The sequence below is a fragment of the Chionomys nivalis genome, chromosome 14, assembly GCF_950005125.1.
Source record: "Chionomys nivalis chromosome 14, mChiNiv1.1, whole genome shotgun sequence".
Taxonomy (NCBI): domain Eukaryota; kingdom Metazoa; phylum Chordata; class Mammalia; order Rodentia; family Cricetidae; genus Chionomys; species Chionomys nivalis.
Genome location: NC_080099.1, coordinates 40,195,997 through 40,219,928, shown reverse-complemented (window position 1 = coordinate 40,219,928; position 23,932 = coordinate 40,195,997). Strand labels below are relative to the sequence as shown.

Genomic DNA, 23,932 nt, shown 5'->3' with positions numbered 1-23,932 from the left:
TCTGAGGGGAAAGAGAAATTCATATTTGGCACTCAAGTATAAATATATATCTTAAGTACTTGGTTTTATTGTTTGCATGTGAATAAAAAATAAAGGAAAAAGTAAATAGGTGCTTACTAAACATTTGCACATCATAATTTCCTATCCAAGTTTGTGTTTGACTTCACAAAAATCTCAGTTTAATGTCTTAATCTAAAATTGCATCCTTCAGTTCTAATCATACGTTTTAGCTTATGGTTTGTCTTTAATCTTGTTTTGGATGAAAGGTATCCTAAAGGGTTAGAAATTTTTATTATATGTTGTGACAAATTATAAAATAGTGTTTTCACAGAAGTCTGTGGAGGAGTTTAGGCTCTGGTGTAGATAATTACTAACATTTGGATGAGTTATTGCTTTAATGTATATAATTCAGAGTTTCAGAAAATTGACTGTTAGGATCACATTGCCAGCATGATTCTTTAGGATTGTGCATATAGGCGATATTGATATGATAATTAGATAGTCTCATGTTTTTGTAAACATACATATTTATGCAGGTGTGAGTGCATGCATGTGCAAATGGAGATTAGAAGTCAAGGTTGGGTGTCTTCCTTCCTCGTTGTCCACCTTAGTTTTGTTAGTCTCTTGTTGAACCTGGAGCTTACTGATTTGGCTAGACTGGCTGGCCAGTAACCTGTATGGATCCTTTTGTCTTCATACGCTCCCTCCCACCAGAGCCTGAGGTCCAGATGTACACCATTGTTTCTGATTTTCCTGTGGGTGCTGGGAATCTGAATTCAGTACCCATGCTTACACTTTACTGGTGTTGCCATCCTTCAGCCCCATAAACTATTTTATGAAGAAAAAGAACACTTAGAAAAGCAAAAAATGATGAGTGAATATTTACAAGAGGAACATGTATGCATGTAAGTTACCAAGATCAAGAAATGTTACCAGCATCCCAAAAGCTGCCTAGGTGGTATAGTCCTTTTCTAATGTAGTTTAAAACCTATCCACTCTCATTGTAACTGTTGCATTCATGAGTTGAAATTAAAAGAAAATGATGGTTCAAAATAGGGCACATTCAACCAAGTATATTGGAAAGCGTGATAGGAATAAGGAGCTATTTGACAGCATAGGAGAACCCTTATTTTCTATGATGTGCATCTCAGTAATTCATAGCATTGGTCTGGACTACCTTAAAGGAGGGGATATACAATTCTTTCAAGTATCGAAAAAGTTGGTAGAGGCTGTTGTGGTAATATTAACACTCAGAAAGTAGAGATACAGAGGCTTTCATTTATGTTCCTGCTTCAAGGAAAGAATTTACTTTTAATATATTATGTAATACTTGGGTGATTAGGAAGATAGGAGAAAAGAGGCTTTCCTGTGACTTAAGGAGTGTTGTCTGTCTCTGGCAGGGTAAGGTAATCTAGAGTTTCAGTACATACAGTTTTGTTGATGGTGCTGTGTGTAGACTGGCCTGGCGAGAGGCATTTTAGGAAACATTTTCTGTTTATCTCATGTGTATTTATGGACCTTCTGATGCTGGAGTGAGACATTTTCCCCCACAGCTCTCTGAATTCACCTTCTCTTTGGCTGTCATCTTCAGTGATGAACTCTGATCATTTGGAAGGCCTCTTTAATCCGTTTGTAGGGTTGGCTCCATCATGAGGTTTTTGTCTGGTTTTCATTGGGGTAGTACTGTAGATGAAGGTGTTCTATGTACTGAGTAATGCTCTGCTACTGAGCTCCTCCTTGGTGCGTACATTTAAGATGGATATTCCCATGTAGTCTGGGCTGCTTTCAGAATTGTGCTCCGTCTACCTTCGTTGTGCCCAATCAGAGGTGGTTTTTGTTGTACTTATTTTTGCTGCTTTCATCCCTTTTTAGCTTACAATGAAGTGGGGGGTGGGTGTTGATAACTTACTGAGTTTTACATATTTGAGGAAGCCTTGTTTGTGTCTTTTTTGGCACTGTAGAGCTGGCTAAGTATTGTTTCTTAAGGATTTTGCATTGCTTTTTAATGTTCAGAGATATTTTTGAAGCTGTAGTGTTACCTATTGTTTTCTTGATTCCCCTTAGGCCCAGTAAGTATGTACATTCTCTCTCAACCCTTTGTGATCTGATGGTGTTCCAGTGAGATTTGTCCGAATAGATTACATTATGCAATATGGAAATTGCCGTCTTTCAGTTTGGGGAAATTCTCTTTCATTCATTACTTTTGTTGTCACTATTATTGTTACTTTTTGAGAGTTTCATACATGCGTGCAATGTATTATAATATCAACCCCAGCTCTTCCCAGACCCTCCGTTGCCATGACTGCTTCCCAGCTCACGTCCTCTTTTCATAGCCCACTGAGTCCAGTTCAGTGCTTTCCTGTGTGCAAGGGTATAGGCCACTGACTGGATCACAGGTAACCTAGTGGGCCATTCTACTCAACAGTCCTTAATTGCTAAAGTCTTCATCTTTATGTAAGTCCTGTAGCCCTTCCTCTTTTGTGCTGGACTTTGCCCTGGGCTGGTCTTAACCAGTCTTTTTCAGGCAGTCATAGCCTCTGGCTCCTCCTCAACATCTGCTTTAGGGATAGTTCCAATTACTCTTCCACAATGCTCCCTGCACTATGGGAGGAGTGTGATACAGGTTTAGGATTTAGGATTGAGGACTCTAGAGCTACTCATTCTTTATTAATAGCCATCTACTGCAAAAAGGAGGTTCTACGATGAGGGCTGAAAGCTTGAGTAAATTTGGGGTATAGAGATAAGTGTTTAGAAGAAAGTTTGACACTATACACGTTTATAAAAATAATACTAGGTTCTCTATATGGTGCATGAACTTCCCAGTCACAGTTTCTCCAAATTTGTTTTGTTTTGTTTTGAAGCAGCAGATTTACTTTTCTGAGTTCTGGGTTCATCCCCAGCCTCTCTCTTGCACCTTTTTTCCCCATTCCCCTTTTTTCTGTGGTATTGGATATTGAACTCCCGATCTTCCACGTGTCAGGCATGTGCTCTGCCGCTGAACTAAATCCATAGCCCTCATCCTTAAATTCCTGTTCTTTTCTCTTGATTCTTTTTAAAATGTGCTTTCCCTCACTATTGTCAGCCAACTTGTTCAGTTCAAATTTTACTTTTTCCACATCAATTTCTAAGTTTTTTTTAGGTTTCTTTTATAGTTAGTTTCATAAATTGTTTAAATTGTGTGTGCCCCCCTCCCCTTTCCTTTGGAACTTTGATTTTGACAGAGTCCTAAACCGGGTTCCTTTGAACTCTTGCCTCATGGTGAAGAGTGAAGCACCAAAACAGCCTGCCATCTGGGTGTGCTCCCATGGTGACACTTCTACAAAGATGCTCTGGTTATGGCTAATATTGTCAGTTTGACAGAATCTGGACTTACCCCGGAAGACAAGTCTTTGGGCATGCCTGTGAGGGATTAGTTAGATTAGTAATTGAGGGGAGTAGTCCCAACCCCCATAGTTCAGAGAGAACTGTGCCTCAGTTCTGAGATCCAGTTCTTATTCTGGCATGCTGCTTTCAGAAATCATGTTGCCTCAATAGGAGACACTCATTTATTTGACCTTTTAGAACAAGGAGCAAACTTCTTAAGGGCCAGATAATATTGTGGGGTTTTGTGGTCCAGTTGAAACTGTGAACTTGTTATTTTAATGTGGAAACATCATAGACAATATGTAAAGCAATGCGTATGCCTGTTCAAACAAAACGTTATACACACCCAGACATTTAAATCTTAGTTAACTCATCTTAGTTGTACAATACCAAGTGGGGAGATAGTATAGAATAGACTTCAGTATTGAAGTAGAATTAAATTATGGACTCTGTGCTGCTGACTTTCCTAGAATGAGTTCAAGAGGACTATGGTTTAGCCTGGATGTCTCTGTTTGAAATACTTATATACTGTACCATTGGGAGAAAATTATGAAACTTTTCTTTGTTTCTCTTTTTCTGTTTTGTCCCAGACTGCTAAGCAGAGAGCCATATACTTGTGCACTATTTTGGTGAAACTTTTAAGTGAGATTTGCTGGAGATAACGTACTGTTAATTATCTATACTTAGTATACAGTCCCTAGTACAGTTTGGATGGAGTCTTTGTTTTATAATTTTCTATTAAGACTGCATTATAAAATTGGTATTTTTTTTTGTGTGTGTGTGTGGTAGGTGTTTGATCAGTATGTCAAGACCAGAGCAGAGGAAGAACGCAGAGAAAAGAAAAACAAAATAATGCAAGCCAAGGAAGATTTCAAAAAAATGATGGAAGAAGCAAAGTTTAATCCAAGGTATGTGTTTTACCAGTCACATCTGAGTATGTATTTCCCCCGTAATCAAGTGTGCATGTGTGGCAGAGTGAGTGAGGTAATTAAGTTATACCTACCTATTTTATAGATAAGGACAGTAAACAAGCAAATTAGGTGGTGGTGATAAGAGAGAGTTTGCTGTTGCTCAAAATAGTGCAGGTAGGAGTGGCTTAGTTGGACTTTAGTGGTGCTAGCTTGCTGTTTTAACACAGAAAGTAATGTATTTTAGTTTTGTATTGACATGATTTTTAAAGGGATAAATAAGCCTTTTCCTTCCCACATGAAAGTGTTTTATTGTAGGAGTAAATCTCATTGTATAAGCTTTATAAAGAATGCTTTGTATTCATGGGAAAATTACCTTTTTCCTGTTTTTGAAGTTTGAGTATAGTTTTTTTGGATTAAAGAAAAAAAAATCCCAAGCCAGGCAAGCTGTAAATCTCAGCAGCTGCCTGGAGGAGGAGAATGAGAAGATCCGAGCCATGTGAGCAGGCTCAGAGATCAAATACTGGTTAGACAGGTGGTGCATGATGGGGAGACGCTGCGGAGGAAAAGTAGAAAAGCCAGAAGTTCTGGTCAAAGCCCACTTTGGTTCTGGCCAGCATCTAAAAGAAAGAAATAGCACAGAGGACAAGTTGCACCTTTCTGTTAGGACTGAGAAAGGTAGTCAGCCCCAACTGAACCTCATGACTGTTTGGCTTGTAGGAACTGCCCCTTTACCTCATTATATCCTTAGCCTAGAGCCATCTTTGTAGTTGACCTTCTGGGGTTGGCGAAGATTTTTAGAATTAAAAATTGGTATTTTTAATTAAATTTGGGAAATTCCGGCTAGTGATTTTCTGTCCTCATGTACTCTTGGCTCTTTGGGGATCTGCCTGTTCATGTATTAGTAAGTAGTGCTATGTTCCTGGCTCCCCACCGTCAGTCATTTCTGTGGCTCATCCTTTGTTACTGATCTCACGTTCACATAAATGACCTTCTTAGTGTGTCCATTATAATGTTAAACATACTCAGTTAATCTTTTTTAATGGTTTTAATTTTTGTAAGTATTTTTTCTGGTTTGGGTGTGCATGCATTTAATCTCAACACTCTGGAGACAGAAGCAGGTGGATCTTTGTAAGGTTGAAGCCAACTTGTGTGTTGAAACTTCTTATTAATTAAGATAATTTTCAGTTGTTTGAATTTATTTTTATTTAATTTTCTAGTGTAATTATAATAGCTTGAAAACATTGATTGGTTCTTAGAACAGTATCTGGATGTCTGTCTAGGGTTTGTTTTCCCTGAAGCTATGTACATAATTCTTTGTATGTATCATTTTTTTTTAAAAGGAAGAATTTTATTGTGGAGGTCTCAAAAGCCAAAATTTAAAGAAAAGGAAAAGGAGGGAGAGAGAAAGGAAGGGAGGGAGGGTGTATCATATTTTTTAATATTTAGCATTATGGATTTTATAAACTCTGTACTCTTCTATCTTCCATTTGCTAAGCAGACAGTGTAATTACTGGCTTGACTTTTATGTTTTACTAGGGTGGACTTCTGCAAATGGAACTATCTCCCTTATGGGTTTGCTTGATACTATTCTTTCAGCACATTTGAAAGTCTATTATCTCTGTAGTTTTTTATTTTTAATTATGTGTGTGTGTGTGTGTCTATATGAGGGTGTGAGTGTAATGACGTGCAGACACCATAAAGGGTGTTAGATACCCTGGAAGTGGAATTATAGGTGGTTGTAAGCCATCTGAGGTAGGTGTTGGAAACCAAACTCAGGTTTCTCTGTGTTAATAGCTCTGGCTGTTCTAGAACTTGCTATGTAGATAAGGCTGGCCTCGAACTCAGAGATCCGTCTGCCTCTGCCTTCCTAGTGGTAGGATTAAAGGTGTGTGCCACCATGCCCTGGCGCTTTTTCACTCTTAGCTGTGATGACAGCAGAGAAAATGGTTGTGCCATGCTTTTCAACAGGTAGGTTGTGTCTGAAGCCCCATTGGGAATTACCCCTCAATGAGTCTTCTGGGGGAAATCTTGTCTCTAGGACTTCTTCCTCTGCTCTTTTAGTGCACAAATTCTTGTGGCCACTGTGTTATATGCACCCAGCTCTGCACCTTGGGCAGTTACATGAAGATATATAACAGTATGGTATACCTCATGAATTCTCTCCTTTCAGGTACCATTACTCCTACCTGTTATCATCTGCTGTACATCAGTTGCCCTATGTACTTTGTTCAGTTTAGGAAGAGTCGGTCAGATAAGCTGTCCCATTGTGTTTGAAGCAAGCGTTGGCTACAAAACTTTTGGGTAGTAGATGAGTTATTAAGCCTCTAGATACATTCTTTATCTTGGTGTGCCTTTATTAAAAGGTAATTTATTACATTCCCTGATCTTGGCTGGTGGCATACAACCACCAACCACATTGTCAGTTAGGGCCTCTTTCTTTCCTTACTGTGTGTCACTATTGAGATTTGGGGCCTACACGTCTGTGGCACATATTCTTGTTAGGAAAATGGTGTGTTCCTTTTATGCTTGTTTTACAAACAAGTAGTCAACTAAAGCTAGCATACTGACCATTTTCTTACAGAGCTACTTTTAGTGAATTTGCTGCCAAACATGCTAAAGATTCAAGATTCAAAGCAATTGAAAAGATGAAAGATAGAGAAGCATTGTTTAATGAATTTGTGGCAGCTGCAAGGAAGAAAGAAAAAGAAGATTCGAAGACCAGAGGTGAGAAGGTAAGGTGGTTTATTTCTAGTGGCCTGTTTGGTGGAATGAGGACTAATTATTATACTATTTCCTAACCTTGTTTGTAGGCACAAGCAATTGGATCAATGTTTTGCACAATTGTTGGTATAATATATATTATACATATATATTTTCATAATCCTTATTTTAGAAACCTCAGTAAACTATTTTGAATTGCTATTAAATAATGTATCTGGTAAACCTAGAACTAGGTTTTAGAACTACATGCTCCATGGTAACTAAAGTGTGTTAAGATTTCAGAAGTCTTTATAAATACTAACATTTGAATTTCAAAGGGCTTCTTAATCTTTTTATTGTATAAAATATCATTTTAGTAAGTTCCTAATCTTTCAGTAAATGTATCTTACATATAAATTATTGCTTTTCAGAATTAAAGGTCAGCTATTAAAGATTAATGCATCTGAAATGTCATTTGATAGCAATGTCAGGAATAGAGAGCTCACCACTGTGGAGGCAGAACAGTGGGGAGATGGCACCAGTGGTGTGTGAGCCATCAAAACAGCTACTCTGCTGAGTGTTTCAGTATGCTTTGTAATGGGGGAAATAGCCCCTCTGGAGCCTCATCATTCCTGATACTCAAAATTGCTTCCTATTGTGGGAAGCTAAAATGTTATAAATTCTATTAAGAAACGTTGTTAGGGAAATCATCCCAAGTCTCATTGTTGAGAAACCTCTTCCAATTAAAATAGTAAGAATATTAGATGAAACAGCTTTTGATAGTTATAGGATAACTCTGGTTATCTGATATGTTGGGCTTCAAAGTAAGCTTTTATAGAATTACTTTAAAGATAATTTTAAATGATTATGCTTCTTAAAAGAAATGTACAGAATTATCATGTAAACAGAAATTACATGAATATTTCATATATGTTAGGATCACATAAATGAATTGCTACTCTTTTTTTTAATGTGTTTTTTATTTTTATTTTATGTTCATTGGTGTTTTACCTGCATGTATGTTTGTGTGATGGTGTCAGAAACCCTGGAACTGAAGTTACATTTAGTTGTGAGCCGCCATGTGGGTGCTGGGAATTGAACCTGGGTCCTCTGGAAGAGCAGCCATTGCTCTTAAACTGCTGAACCATCTCTCTTGCCCCTACTTTTTTTGTTGGGTTGTGTTTTGTTTTGTTTTCTTTTTTTTTGGTTTTTCGAGACAGGGTTTCTCTTTAGCTTTGGTGCCTGTCCCGGAACTAGCTCTTGTAGACCAGGCTGGCCTCGAACTCCCAGAGATCCACCTGCCTCTGCCTCCCGAGTGCTAGGATTAAAGGCGTGCGCCACCACCGCCCGGCCTCTTGCCCCTACTTTTGACTTTTAGAATAATGTATTTAATTAACAAAAACCAAACGATCATTTGCTAGTATATGATTACACTTAATGTAAATTGGTTTTTTAATAACTTAATTTTCTATAAACATGTTTGGAATAACTTAATTTTATTTTATAATAAAACTTTGCAGTTTTATTCTATGTGGTCCCCCCCCCCCCAGTTATAAACTGATTGGCCCAGTATTTCAGGCTCTTCTTATTAACTAATTCTTATAACTTGTATTAGCCAATACTTGTCTATTTTGGCCACGTGGCTTGGTGCCTTTTTTGGCGAAGCAGTCACATCTTGCTTTCTTTGTGACTGGGTCACAACTGCCTTTGTTTTAACTGCCGCCCTGTGCTGCTTTTGGTATTAGTTGTGCTGTTGTTGCTTTAGCATCCTGAAGTTCTGGTACTTGCATATGTTATTTTTAGTTTTTCCCCTGATATCCCTACAGTGTGATGTCCCCAGTCAAGAGCATTCAATAGACAGGACAGCAAATAAATCCGAATAAAGACTTCTATAAAATCTTTATCCTCTAGATTATAAAGACAGATTGAGCTAATTTAAAAAATGCAAAACAGATTGCTAGACCATTGCTAGATTGCTAATTTACAAGGGTTAAGTGTAATAGATTTTATGTTCACATTTTGTGGTATTTAGTTAATAAATTTTATCTCTTTTCCTCTGTATTGTTTCGGTTAATCTTAGACTTTAAAAAGTGTCACCTTCTTATTGGTAAGACTACTGGCAGCAGTAGCAGGGTGTGGATAATTAGGGTCTGTTTCACTGTAGCTTTTCATTTTGTAAAAATTATGCCCTTAGAGTTGATTGGCTTTTACTTGATGGGAGTATGCATTTTGTTTGTAAAGCCAGTACTTGAGCTTTTGTTTACTGCTGCTTACTGGGAACACTTCATCCTTTATAACTACATGTTTGAAGGCAACAGTAGTGGAGTTAATCATGTTAGGAAATTTGCATTTTTTTCTGTCTAAAGTTGTGTGCTGTACAGTCTGTTTTTGCTGTGATAAGGATTAAAAACGGGCTGTGAGTGAAGCTGATGGTAAATTTAATTTTCCCCATTCATTTATTAACTACTTTTCTTCATACTTAGCAGCTTTAGTAGACTCGTCATCGTAATACCAACAATGAAAAGATTTTAAGAGTTTATAGTGTTTGTTTATGTATCACACATGTTAAAAACTGTAACTACTTTATATAGTTTACGTCTAGTGTTTGAAGAGTTTTAAGTTAATATAAATTCCCATGGCTTCGAAAATCTTTTTTGACACAAAGTACATGTGTTATTTTAGTGTAAATTTCACCTTCTAGTTACCAAATACACCTAGGAATTTGGTTTATTAGATACAAAGTTGACACGGTGAATTTTTATTATACTATTTGCCATTATATCAAATGCTTTAATACTTGAAAAACTGGGCTTATGGGCATTTCTTAATAATTCAAGCTAAGATAAGGTTCAAGTTTAATAACAAATTCATGGCTGATTGGCTCAAAAATATTTCTGATACAGAAGTTCTTTGTCTTAGAACTTTACAAATGATTTTCAAAAGGAACGTAACTTCCCATAATCCTGATAGGAGAAATGTGATTCTGAGGTGTCCTACGATTCTAGGAATAGACAGAAAGCATCATCCGTTCATTCTTGTGCCACACATCTTAGATTATTCTAATTCCTCCTTCCTCGGTCAGGAGAAAGGTAGAATATTTAAATCCCAGTGGTAAAAGGGAGACTTAACCGGAATCCTTTGTTGAACTGACTCCGGGTTATCTTCTTTTGTAACAATACGTAATAATCAAAGGATGAACATGTAAAACCCAGTGGGGATTCATAAAGCAAGTGCCCTCCCACGTTTTCTCCCCTGTTAAACAGACCTCTCTTGGGGTTGAGGTCTGGGTTTAGTATTACTTAGGGCCTTTGACACTGAATTTGATGATAGTACTTGACAAATGTGTATACTCTAAACTTTATTACAAAGTGAATGTGCAAAGTAGACACTGGAATACTTTTGTAAACTAATTGCAATTATAAAAATTTGTAGCCGGGTGGTGGTGGCACACGCCTTTAATCCCAGCACTCGGGAGGCAGAGGCAGGCGGATCTCTGTGAGTTCGAGACCAGCCTGGTCTACAAGAGCTAGTTCCAGGACAGGCTCCAAAACCACAGAGAAACCCTGTCTCGAAAAACAAAAACAAAACAAAACAAAAAAAATTGTTTAATTTACTTAGGAAAGTAGGTATAAATATTGTGTTTTTAAAGCAAATAGAAGTTTTAAATTCTTTTATTTTAGACATTTGATAGCAGGTCATAAAACTTGCTATTTATGTTTAGTGATTTCTGGATTCTCTCTTAATTTTAATGAATGAAAATTATTCATCTAGTTGTTAAAGTGAATCGTTCTTACCATCTTCATCTTAAAGTATTTTGCTGTGACCTCATAAGCCTGGATCTTGCTAACACTGTGTGCATCTCAGTTCGAGTTGATCCGTATGAAAACACGCAGCCCTGGACTCAAAGGCTGTAAGCAACTAAATGCTGTTGTCTGTATAGTTTAAAATATCATGGTGGGAATTTGGCAGATTTTAAGTAGTCTGTATGCATCTTGAGTTTTATCTTTCCTTAATAATGGGGGGAATTGCTCTTTCAGTAAGATTCACTGCCCTCCAAGTAAGTGACTTTTAAAAGTTACTATGATCATGTTTAAGGTAAGAAGTAGGTTGTTGGGTTGTTAATTACTTAGACAAGGAGAATTTCTCATAGTGCATCATCTTGCTCCCTCTTGTTTTAAAATGTAGATTAAATCGGATTTCTTTGAGCTGTTATCCAATCATCACTTGGACAGTCAGTCTCGATGGAGCAAAGTAAAAGACAAAGTAGAAAGTGACCCACGGTACAAAGCGGTGGATAGTTCTTCAATGAGAGAAGACCTTTTCAAACAGTACATAGAAAAAATAGCCAAGGTAACAGTTATGCTCCCTGGTATTATACCCTTGGGTATTACATTGCTTAATGTTGTTTAAGGGTGTATGTTCCTTGGATATTGGGGTGGAATTATGAATCTTGTAGTTGATTGAGAGGACATGCTTAGAAATGTTCTGGGCAAAAATTACACTTGAATACTTGTTGACAAGGTGTTTTATGGAAAAAAAAAATCTTCAAGACAGAGTTTCTCTGTAGCCCCTGGCTATCCTGGGACTTGCTCTGTAGACCAGGCTGGCCTTGAACTCATAGATCACTTGCCTTGCCTTCAAAGTGCTGTGACCAAAGGTGTGCACTGCCACTGCCCAACTTATGAAAAAAATCTTAATGATGTTAGTAAGGAGGATAATGTAATTTTATTTTTACAGAATTTAGATTCAGAAAAGGAAAAGGAGCTAGAAAGGCAAGCCCGAATTGAGGCAAGCCTCCGAGAACGAGAAAGAGAAGTTCAAAAAGCACGTTCTGAGCAAACTAAAGAAATTGACCGAGAGAGAGAACAGCACAAACGAGAAGAAGCAATCCAGAATTTCAAGGCTCTTCTGTCTGACATGGTACTTTTCTTCTGAATACTGGATGTTGGAAGTCCATTTTATTACCAGTGTTCTGTAAATTGATTATGAAATATTTCTTATTTGCGGAGCATTTAAAAATTTAAGTCTTGGTATTAGTGCTATTGGCATAGGAAAACAAGAAGTTTCAAAGTTCAATGTTTTACAAATAAAAATTTATAACTTCAAAACAATATTTAAGATAGGTTTTGGTGAAAGCCATCTTGAAATATTACATACTGCCATTGAAATGCTGAGCATAATTGGACTTTTTTCTAGATGTTTTAGGGCTAGTAGCTCAATTTTCCAAATGCTGTGACCCTTTAGAACAGTTTCTCATGTTGTGGTGACCCCAACTGTAATTGTTTTCATTACTACTTCATAACTGTAATTTTGCTACCCTTATCAATCATAATGTAAATATCTGATATCCAGGATATCTGATATGTGAGAACCACTGGTTTAGGATCATTGTGGTGATAAGAGACATACAGTAGATGGTGTGAGATACAGTGCTGGGGGGTACTGGCCCAAGAGATGGCTCTGAGACTTTCTTGAAGGTCCTCTCCCTTAGTCCTGAGCTGTTGAGGTGTGTAGAGGACACTGAGAGTTGGGATCGTTCTGCTGTGTGCCCCTCCTAGTCATTGTCTTTCCTACACTGTCTCCTGCTGTCACTTCATTTCTTCCTTGCTCTGCTGCGCTCTTTTGTGTTCTGTGTCCTGACATTTTCAGTAGATTGAGATCTCTTTCCTTATGGACATTCCCCTACGGCTTTTGCTTTAATTGCAGTAGCAATGATTTTGTGAAGAGCAAACCTCATTTTTTGTCTTTCCTGGCTCTGGAAGGAGGCAAAGACTCTTCATACTCCCAGCAGCTGCCTGCCAGTCAAGTTCAACTCCTGACTTTTATTTTGTTTTAAAATTCAGTTCCTTTGTTTGTTTGTTCTAGGACAGGGTTTTCCTTTGTTGCCCAGACTAGTCTCAGTGACTGATCCTCTTACCTTGACAGGTTTGAAACCCCATATCTAGTTCAGGTCCTTGGATAAAGTTCCTTGTCTGCACTTCTCTATCACTCTTGAGTTCCTCGATCCTTGGTGTGCAACTTTATTTAGCCTAAGGAAGCACCTTCTGTCTGTGGCAGTCCTTCACCTTCCTACCGCAGTGACACACTTTCTCATTTTTGAAGCGTGCACACTGACTGGACGGTGGTGGTGCATGCATGCCTTTAATCCCAGCACTTGGGAGGCAAAGACAAGTGGATCTCTTGAGTTCGAGGACAGCCAGGGCTACACAGAGACCCTGTCTCAAAAAACCAAATAAATAAATAAGCTAGGCAAAACAAAGAGTGCATACCACCCTCTCCTAGAGGCTCTTTCTCGCCCATAGCTCCTTGTGTGTAGCGTACACCACTGTCATACTTATTACATTTGTCCTATAGAAAATACAAATTCAGAAAGAAATGACAGTTGTTATCTTACTTAGTTGTGGTTCCAGGGCCAAATGCATATTTAGATGTTTGATAAGTGATAAAAGTATTTGTATACTTTTTCTTCTTTCCTCTCGGTCTTTTCATTTTCCCTATTTCCTGTCATTGTAGTGTGTCTTAACTTTTAGTACTGTGCCGTTGATACTGTGGTGGATCAGCTGGATTTGTGATGCTTTCTGTTACTTTGTCTGTTGTTTCCATAATTACATTTTGAAATTTTGAGTGTTCTTTGTGCTCAAAATTGTCTTGGCTCTTACGGTCTTGTGACTCCATAGGAAGTTAATCTGCGGGCACAGAATATTGTTCAACTTGTTTGTACTTTATTCAGTTTTTCTTTTTGTCAATGTGTAATAGTTTTTAGCATACAAGTAAATTCCTACTCCTGGCTTAAATTTACACCACTGTTTATGGGAGAGTGTTGTTAATGTTCTTGCATGTGAGATTTTTCTCATACTTTACATTTTGGTTGCTTGTGAGATTATACTAACATTTGTGTGGTGATTTTTATATCCTTTTAACTTTGCTAAATTTATCATTTTTAATAGTGTTTTGGTGGAGTCTCCAGTTTTTTCTATAGGTAGGATCATGTCATAACTGGAAGATGATCAGCTTCTCATTTTTACCCACTACCCCCAGCTTGAGTATTATTCATCATGTAATTGATCACTGGGAGTTAAGGTGTCTGTTCTAAAATAGGTGTTAGGTGACTTCTTAACTAAAATGGCATTAACCACAAGGTTTTTGCTGAAATTACTGGAAATGTACATTGCTTGGTTGTTGATTAACCTGGTGGTAAACTAATCTCCTGAACAATTTACTTTCAAAATGTTGTACGTAAAGTGGTCTTTTACCACAGGATTCCTTTATGAGGTAATGTAGTCAAAAGGGTCGTTTGTTTTTCAGGAAATGTATTTTAGTTTTGAATGTGACTACCTTTGTAAAGCCCAGGTGAAGTAAATCATTCCTAACCACAGTGTTGAGCTTCTTATTGTGTAAATACACAAAGTCTACTTGGTGGTGTGTGTGGGTGTGCGCATGCATGTGCACACACCAAGCACGCACATTGTTCTTTGTTTTTAGGTACGTTCTTCTGATGTGTCATGGTCTGATACAAGGAGAACCCTCCGAAAAGATCACCGCTGGGAATCTGGGTCCTTATTGGAAAGAGAGGAGAAAGAGAAGCTTTTTAATGAGCACATTGAAGCACTTACCAAAAAGAAAAGGGAGCACTTTAGGCAGCTTCTGGATGAAACTTCTGCGGTGAGAATCCCTTTCTTTTACTTCTGGAATCTTCATTTATGGTTTGATAGTACAATATACTGACATAGTTTTTGGTGTCTTGGTCAGACCCATTTTTGAATTCTTAGGCTTTATGACATTCTCTTCTGATTTTCCCCCCTTTAAAACATGCCACTATGTCTCACTTGTCAGGAATGAATGAGTTCTTTTTGCAGCTTCCAAATGTATAGCTGCTTCTCTGGGACTGAAATGCCCTTAGCTGTGCATTACCAGTGGGCTCTACTTCTTTCCCTCTGTCTGCAGTGTGTGCTGTAGCCCCTTATCTGGCAGTTTGTATACTTTGTTATCCAGGTTTTGTTCCTGTTTATCTGCTCTTTTTAGTGATGGTTTCTTCAGAAGTTATGATGTTTGCCCATGTAAATACAGGGTTTGCAGGTGATTGTCTTAGGCCACCTTGAAAGTATGGCCATGAAAATAACTCTTGTGTCAAGCCAGCAAAAAGAAATTGCATTAAAGCTGCTCCCTGTCCCTAACTAGTCCAGTTACGCTTGGGCATTACGAGAGATTGCAGGTCAGTGTGTAATATTATGTACCATATGTGCTGCAGTTTGACTCCCTGAGTAAAAGGGAATTGTATTAATGTTTTCTCTTCATTTTTTTTTTTTCCCCAAAGATCACCTTAACATCCACATGGAAAGAAGTGAAAAAAATAATTAAGGAAGATCCTCGGTGCATTAAGTTCTCCTCTAGTGACAGGGTAAGAGGATTTGGGATATCTCTTTATGGCACTTGCATTTGCATGGAATTAACTATGTCGCTTAGGTAGCACTCTGTAGCCTTAGCTTACAGAGTGCTGAGACTACGGATGTGCACTACAACACCTTGAAGTTTATAAATAACTAATAGGTGGACATGTCATTAGTGGCTCGACCAAACATGAAACTGATTTTTACAAACATGATTTTAAGTGAAATAAAAACCAGGATTTAGGTACATTTAATTTATTTGCTTTGTTTTTCAAGATATGGTTTCTCTGTAAATTCCTTAACTGTCCTGGAATTCACTCTGTAGACCAGGCTGGCTTCGAACTCATAGAAATCCACCTGCCTCTCTGCCTTCCTAGAGCTGGGATTAAAGGCATGTGCTGAAATGCCTGGCTTTCAAGTACATATTTTTAAAAATTGTGCTCCATACATTAACAAGAAAGCAGTAATCTAAAGCTTAGAATTTTAATTAGTAGGGTTGAGTTTGTGTTTAAGGATCTTACCAATTGAAAGAAACTATACTTAGTTTCTGGTAGGAGAATATTGGGCTGGCAGTTGGTACTCATTTCCTTTGAAGTCACTGACAGTGTGAGGTCCTGAGTTTCTGCCAAGGAGACTACAGTAGCAGAGTCTCCTGTGCATGAGATTTTAAAAGCAGAGCCAAGTTTTTGTGCACTGGCTTCTGTGTAGGAAAGAAACTCACCTGATGTCTCATATAGGAAATAATACAGCAAAATAATTTTCCATAATACACCGTTTGTCCCTCTGCTATTACTTATTTTGTCACTGATCGGTATCCCTAGGTCTGATCTGACATTGAAAAGCCCAGAGACTGAATTTCTCAAACCTTAGTCAAACTTGACTAAGTTGAATTTTTGATGTGTTTACCACAAAATACGTAGAACTAGGAAAGAGTCATAGACTGATAGCCAGAGGACCCACTGTCCGTTCCTAATTTACCTCACTGCTCATAAGGAAGTGATAGCAAGGTCTATATAGATAATACAGAACTTTCATTACAATTCCTCACGAGAAAGCCAAATGCACAGTATGTACTTATGTTCTGAGTGTTCTCTTACTCTGTATTTCCATACATTATATGGCATTATTCTTTGTGCTGGACGATAGACACGCTATAGGAAATGAGTGCTTGATTTTTAGTGCCTTTTTTCTCTTGTGCTTACTTCCTGAGGACATTATGAAGACAGCTTTCATTTTAGCTGAGTGAACTTCCACACCCTTGTGGTTTTCTTTCTTTCTCCTTAAGAATGTGTAGGTTAGCCGGGCGGTGGTGACGCACACCTTTAATCCCAGCACTCGGGAGGCAGAGGCAGGAGGATCTCTGGGAGTTCGAGGCCAGCCTGGTCTACAAGAGCTAGTTCCAGGACGGGCACCAAAGCTACAGAGAAACCCTGTCTCGGGGGAAAAAAAAAAAAAAAGAATGTGTAGGTTATAGCCGGGCGGTGGTGGCGCACGCCTTTAATCCCAGCACTCGGGAGGCAGAGGCAGGCGGATCTCTGGGAGTTTGAGGCCAGCCTGGTCTACAAGAGCTAGTTCCAGGACAGGAACCAAAAACTACGGAGAAACCCTGTCTCGAAAAATCCAAAAAAAAAAAAAAAAAAAAAAAAAGAATGTGTAGGTTATATACTACAGTAAGTTCTATAGAAAAAAAATATCATTTCTTTCATTTCTTTGTCTTTTTCTATTCTGAATTTTATTACAGGACTCACAGATTACTGCTTTAATAAAGAAGTTGTTTTAAAGTTTGTGGGTTTTCTCATTAATCTTATTTTTTTTCCCTATCCCTGTAGAAAAAACAAAGGGAATTTGAAGAATACATCAGAGACAAATACATCACTGCCAAAGCTGACTTCAGGACACTCTTGAAAGAGACCAAATTCATCACGTACAGGTGCGTGCAGTCAGGTGTTCCACTGGCAGCGGTGTCTCCTAGCCTGTACTCTGATGGCAGAGCATACTGTTCACTCACACACATGTTGACATTGTGAGTTGTAGGGGTCAGAAGATGCCAGCTCTCCGCAAAGGCAGATACAGGCTGTACCACAGTACCTTTTTGATTTTGTTTTGTTTTTTTAAAGAAAGGGCCCAGATGTCAATTCTTATTTTGTGTTGTCTACATCCAGTTTTTAAGTACACTTTTATTTTTACTTCACTGCTTCTTTTTACTTTTTTGAGGACCCTCAACTCTTTAAGAATTGTAATTCACGAAGAGACTTGAAATGAATTCTTCACTATGAATTATCTTTGCCTCCTCTGAGGACTGCTGAGTGTGGTTAGACTGTCAATGCCTGAAATCATCTTGTTAAGGCAGAAAAATCATTTTTTCCCTCTTGGGAAATCAGTTTGCTGGATACACTTATTTTTTAAAGAATTAAAAAAAATCAGAGCCCTTACAAGAAGGTTTTGGTGTAGCACACCCAGTAATCCATCACCACTAGTAACCTTTCATCAGGAAATCAGTTTGGCATTGCCTTCAGTCATGTGCAAGGAACTAGTTATGCTTCATGCTCCAGCATTTCTTCCTTTAAAGACAACCTTGATGAAGGGTGTGCACGGGAGGATAGATAGTGCTGAGGGTGTGGTTCTTAGGTGTTTTGTCATTTGGATTTTTTGGTCAGGATCCTTAATGTTTTGCATCAGCTTGGGCTTTTAAATTAGATGTGAAGTAAGACTTCTTTCTACATTTTTATAGTTAATTTAGTGAAAGATGTGAAAGTGAAAGCTTGTGAAAGATGCTGGGATTGGCAGCCCCGCAGACTGAAGTCCTCTGTTCATCCACAGAACAGGTACAGCACGGGCAAGATTTACCTACCCACCCTCAGCCCTGATCTGGAGGGACCACCAGTAGGGGTGGGAGGGTAATTCAGCTTCTGAGGCCCTTTCACTCCTTGGAGTCTTTGCCGAGGCGATTTACAAAGGTGACTGCTGCAGTGAAATTTTTCTTTAAAAAAAGTGGAAACACAATTAGGAACTAGATGGACATTTCCAGCTCATTTCTGAAAGACCAGTGAACAGCAGTCATTAATTCTTGTACTTTTTTTCTTATTTCAGATCCAAAAAGCTAATCCAAGAATCTGACCAGCACCTGAAAGACGTAGAAAAGATTTTGCAGAATGACAAACGGTATCTAGTACTGGACTGCGTACCAGAGGAGAGGAGGAAACTCATTGTGGCCTACGTTGATGACCTGGATCGCCGGGGGCCACCTCCACCTCCCACAGCGTCAGAGCCCACTAGACGGTCAACAAAATAATTCTAAATACCCTTCCCTGGGCTCTCTGTTAATTGAAAACGCTTGCATGAGCCAAATGTTCAGGTTTTTACATACATGTGCATTAGTCAACCTATTGCAAAACCACCTGATGAGCAGAAGAAGCAATTGTGAGCAGTCTCTGAACAGAACACTTTGAAAATAGTTAATGCTTTTCTTTGTGTGGCATGACTGACATACATACTCAAATATAGGCTGTCTAGTAAATTTAAAATCTTGAAGCTAAAGGTCATCCTTTTCTGAGGTGTGGAAGTCAGTGACTTGGTGGTGTTCTCACTAGCAGTGTTACTCAGCAAGACAGGAGCCTTTGTGGTTGGAGCTTGCAAATACCACAAACTCCAAGAAAACTAAGGGGTTTGTTTTGATTTTGGTTTTTTTTAAGCGGGTAAAAGAGAAAACACTGAATTGAATTCTTGCGGAGACTATGACTATTCTAATGGACACACTTTGACCTTTGTCTCTAAAGAACAGTTTAGTTGTATTTGTTTACTTCTGTGCTTTGATTCTCCCCTCTGAGTTAGAGGCCAAGTCTTGTTTAGCCCAGGAGAAGATTTATTTAGTAATTTCTTCTCAGGTATGAACACATTCTTAACTAACATATTGACCAGAATAGAATCCTGGTTAAACATACTTTATTCTCCAGTGAATGATCTTTACCGAAATTCTGAATTAGATACAAAATTACCTTTCTGGGTGTTCCCTGTAAACTACTCCTGTTTGAATGTTGAACTTTTGTTTCTAAAGTTTAATTTTAAGATGTTTGAATGTTCAGTTTATGTATTTGAACTACAATAAACCAACCCTTTTATATATGTGGATTGTAAATGATTATTGTTACACAATATATTTTATAAAAACTCTTAAACCTGTTTTTTTTTTTTTTATTTTTTAAAGAAAGCAAGTGAGATTTGAGACAACTGACTCTTGGATAGTATGTAGTTTTTAAAGGCTTGACTATGATATTGTATTTCCAATATAAAAGACAAGAAATTTTGTAGAAAGCCTATTCTTCCTTTTTCCTTTGTGTGCCTGTGTGTTTAGAGTCTTTTAATGCTACCTGGTGCTTAGAAGCAAGAATATTGTTATTTTTGTTTTCTTGTTTCTATCTTAACATATCAAAGGTTTGTGCCTTTTGGGCTTCCTTTCAACTTGTCATGTATATACCATGAACTTTCCTTTGATGTTCAGTTAAATTCTCCTGGCTTTCCCTTTTCTCTGTCTCTCATTATCTTGCTCTCTCCTGTTCTCTCTTTGTAAATCCTATGTTGTTCTCATAGGTTGCTAGTACCAGGGTGCCGCATAAATAAGATGTGTGAGAAGATAGGTTACTTACCTTACCTCTAGTCTCCCGCCTTCCAGGATGGCAACAAAGCCTGAGAAAGGAAGGAATACCCGCTGACCTATTTGTGTTGTGTATGACATTCCTGTCCATACTCTTTAGTGTTTGGTGTCATAGACACTATGTGAGCTGTTGAAGCCTGGTATTGATGAGCAGACTGAGCTCTAAAGCTGTGAAAGTGATAGACAAGTAGAATTTGTACACCACCCCTTTTCAAGTTCACGTTTATAAATTCAGTGTTTTTGTTTTGTAAGGAGTGAGACAGACTGAATGCTTGCCAAAAGGAAAACTATTACCGAAGTGTGCCTCCTTCCCTGAGGCCTTCATTCTGAGTTCCGTGTGGTAGTATCTGCACATCCACCACATCTGTCATAATAGAAAAGAGTAAAGAAACAACTCCATGAGATAGAGCTCCTGCTTCCTAGTTTGGGCACACAGTCTTTGTGTGGACTGTTCTTAGAAGGAACGAGTCAGTTCTTCCCATGCAGATTTTTAAAGAGATCAGATCAGACTCTGATGTTCTTAATGAACGATTCATTATAATTATATGTTGTTTTATGTGTAGCTTAAGGTGTTTACTGCAGCTTATCTAGAAACCTGGGACTTTGTCACCCTCAGGCTACCTCATAAAGCCCTCTTGTTCTCAGTGATGGTTTGAAATGCTAATTCAAGACACAAGACGGCATTAAGTCTGTAACACCTGTCAGAAGTAAAGCATTGCTTTTATTTCTTTACAAGTCAAGATGTCATATACTTGAAGCTTACATTCTACATATTATGTCTATAGAACAAAAGCTTCTTTTCAGTTCCAGTGGCAGCTCTTCATGTATCTGGATTCACAAAGCAGTTATTTTGGAATCTTGGGCTATACTATGATTTATTTTAAAATGACAGCTTCGAATCCAGTTTATCCTGAAACAAGTGGAAAGGAAGGCAGCTTTGTCTCTGTTGAATACCGCAGCCTTTTATAGTAAAATCATTTCAAGACTGAATGTTGCAAATGACAGTTCTTGGTACTGTACAGAATATTCCCCAAACTCCTCCCTTGCTTGTTTTAGAGGCATTTTTATTCTCAGAAGTACCCAACAGTGGAAAAATCCCCAAATTCCATTAACAGAGCAGCTAAGAATCCTAAGTGTCTTTTTATCTTTAAAGGGGATGTGATCATGCTTCATTGGCTGGCTGCTATACTCAGATTTTCCACATCTAGGAACTCCGAGTGCTTGTGTTCTTTGCTTTGCATAGGCCTTGGGACCATTCTCGTCTTTCCTAAATTTCGTGTTATTATTTGCTGGGTTCTTTCTCTCTGTTTTTGAATGTGTACTATTCCATTTTGTTTCACTTGATTATATATCTTAGAAGCCCTACAATATTTTAAAAGTTGAGGGTATTCAAGTTTGATGACACAGGGAAAGTCCCCCCTCATTCTCCTTCATGCTTGCCTTTAACCAGTAGCTAATACCTGTATCATTAGCTTCAGCTTACAGTTTACCTTAAAGAACAGAGATCAAGGAGAATACATTTCAGCTTGTAGAAGAATACTCTTAGAAGAGACATTATAGTTTGAAAATTTTCTGCATTGTGATATATATAGAATGTCATGTTAGGCTGCTAATATTCTCAGAATCTGAATTCAAAACTCATTCAGGTATATTTTTCAAGATTGAAACAGCTTTTATACTGTAAGGCAAAACTTGAATTTACTTAAACTTGGGCCCCCCCAAAGGCCATGGTTTGAAGTTAGCCCAGAATAGAAGATGTATTCATTATTTTCTAGATTTTGCTCAGGAAAATTACATGGACTTGGTATTAACATGTACTAAAAGCAATGGAGAGAACCACAAGTAAAATTTACACTTTTAAAGAAGCCAGAGGGGACCAGACTTTGAGCTATGCTTAGGTGAAATGTAACTTGCTGACTGACTTGAGGCTCAGTCTGATAAACTACTCCAGCCAGTGCAGTACCCGGCTGTGTTTAGGGGGCACCCTGGGCATATGTTACTGTGAACCCAATAATCACTTAACATAACCCTTGTAATGAGTTCTTTAGAGGGAACTCTGAAGCATAAGCACTGCATGCCAATCTACTTACCAGTTGAATGGTTTGGAAATGCAGATAGAAACCTTTGCAATATCTAATGGTAACTGAGAGTCAGGATAAGGCTAAGCAACAGCCCAAGTAAATACAATAATCACAATTTGTTTTTCTTTGAAAATCAAGTCCATTAATTGCAGCCCTCTGTCTCTTGGCCTTCATGTTCCCAGGGTACAGGGTCATTGTCCTGCGCTGAAGGGACCGCATCCCTCTCATGCCAAAACTGCTCAACGTCAGGGAGGACAAGAGCCACTGCCTTGTCAGTTTTCTCTTTGCTGGAGTTGGCAAAGTCAGGTCTGTTTGTCTCTTGAGTGGATGTTTGGGGCTCTGGAGACTGAATCTTGTCAGGGAGGGCCTCTGTGTTTCCAGCAGGTGCCCCCTGAACCTCCGAGGCAGCTGCAGGCGTTCTGGTTATCATCCATTTCCATAGGCCTTTCAAGCCTGCCTTGACCTCTTCAGACATCACTAGAAAGATGAGAGGGTTTGCTGTAGAGGTGGAAAACATGAGAACTTGAGACAGGGCTATAAAACCCTGTGGTGGCAGCGGACCTCCAGCCTTCAGATGCCATACCCACAGCCAGGCTACCCATTCAGGAAGCCAGAGAAGAGCAGAGGTCACTGCAGTGCTTAGCAGCATCACTGTGAGTTGCTTTGAGCGCATCTGGTTTCTAAGGCTTTTCGTTTTCGTACCTCGCTTTTTGCATTGGTCATAAGCTCGCCAGAAATAGAAGCTGGCTAGAAGTAAAGGAAGGCAAAACACCAGGAGAGGGTAGAGCTTACCGAACATTGACATGAATTCTTTGGCCACAGCTGGCACATCCAGGAGGCACATTTCCACACCTCCGTGAAGTCTGGTGGTGCTAAAGAACCATTCTGGCAGGGGAAGCAGGCTGGCTACAACCCAGATGGCCACCAGCACTGACCAGATGGTGCAGTTGTGGATACTCACTTGCTTGCCTGGGTCTCTTGCATACATGAAGCACACTTTGGCAACTACAACAGTTGTCAAACTCTTGGCTGCCATGCATGTGTGGATGAACCAGTCAGAGGACTTGCAGACAAACCAGCCGAGATCCCAAACACCTTTGGAGTATGCTGTAGCTCGGACAGGTGCAGAGAAGAGCAGGAGAGAGATGTCAGCCAGGCTGAGATTCAGAATCAGGGAGTGGATCATGGATGGCTTGCTTTTCCAAACACCATGAAGGAGGATGCCAATCACACATAGATTCCCCACGAAGCCCACCAGGCACACAGCCACCAAGAGAGCCGGAATGATGGTCCTCCAGTCCTTGGAGTCAGATGGCAGGTACCCTCCTGCAAAGTGGAGGTGGGCAAACGACACGTTCATGATGCTGGAATTGGAGTAGGCAAAGACAGCGGCCAGCATTGCCTTTCCCATGGAGCTCCTCCCTGTAAATGTTAGCTTCTGGTTTAGGTTGGTCTTTCTCTTAGCCCTTTTGCATAAGAAAAAAAAATACCCTCTGTCGTCCACACTGACGACACTTCTGGACCCTCCCCTTGCGTGTTCGCTGACAATGGAAGGCTGGCCGCTGAGCTTCTGTGCTGCACACAGTATACCTGGAACTGCATGGAATGACGGGCAGCAGGAGCGTGTTGATACAGCTCATTAGCAAGTCTAATACTAAATACCAGCTTCATGAGGTGATAACACATTCCCATAAATGATAAATGAGTCGAAACATACACGTAAGTAGGGGTGCTCCCCTGGGGTGAGGGCAGCCATGGGAGGGGAGGATCATTAGAAGAGGTATTTTTCAATCAGTTATTTCTAAACTCTTGACTGGATTTCTAAGTACAGCCTGGTCT

The 23,932-nt window shown here is 39.0% G+C and overlaps 2 protein-coding genes across 6 annotated transcripts in view; one reads left to right on the top strand and one right to left on the bottom strand.

Annotated features, from left to right (window-relative positions):
* The window catches only part of Tcerg1 (transcription elongation regulator 1), a 53,502-nt gene extending 33,925 nt beyond the window's left edge, over nucleotides 1-19,577 (top strand). For 2 of the 5 annotated variants that reach the window (XM_057788538.1, XM_057788536.1), the window contains 8 exons: nucleotides 4,153-4,271; nucleotides 6,856-7,006; nucleotides 11,160-11,324; nucleotides 11,712-11,894; nucleotides 14,457-14,636; nucleotides 15,289-15,372; nucleotides 17,191-17,291; nucleotides 18,452-19,577. In XM_057788538.1, coding sequence (XP_057644521.1) covers nucleotides 4,153-4,271; nucleotides 6,856-7,006; nucleotides 11,160-11,324; nucleotides 11,712-11,894; nucleotides 14,457-14,636; nucleotides 15,289-15,372; nucleotides 17,191-17,291; nucleotides 18,452-18,653 — 1,185 coding nt within the window. In that variant the 3' untranslated portion in view covers nucleotides 18,654-19,577. Of the gene's footprint in view, nucleotides 1-4,152; nucleotides 4,272-6,855; nucleotides 7,007-11,159; nucleotides 11,325-11,711; nucleotides 11,895-14,456; nucleotides 14,637-15,288; nucleotides 15,373-17,190; nucleotides 17,292-18,092; nucleotides 18,187-18,451 lie in introns of all 5 variants that reach the window. The other 3 variants (XM_057788539.1, XM_057788537.1, XR_009058296.1) reach the window with 2 other exon arrangements.
* Nucleotides 19,578-22,235: 2,658 nt separating this feature from the next.
* On the bottom strand, nucleotides 22,236-23,504 carry Gpr151 (G protein-coupled receptor 151). The gene has a single exon (XM_057789340.1). It carries the CDS (start codon nucleotides 23,502-23,504, stop codon nucleotides 22,236-22,238), a length of 1,269 nt encoding a protein of 422 aa, XP_057645323.1.
* Between the last annotated feature and the right edge of the window lie 428 nt (nucleotides 23,505-23,932).

Bases quoted from the DNA above. Each gene is read 5' to 3' on its own strand.
- Gpr151 (XM_057789340.1), bottom strand. From the start codon at position 23,504: ATGGGAAAGGCAATGCTGGCCGCTGTCTTTGCCTACTCCAATTCCAGC.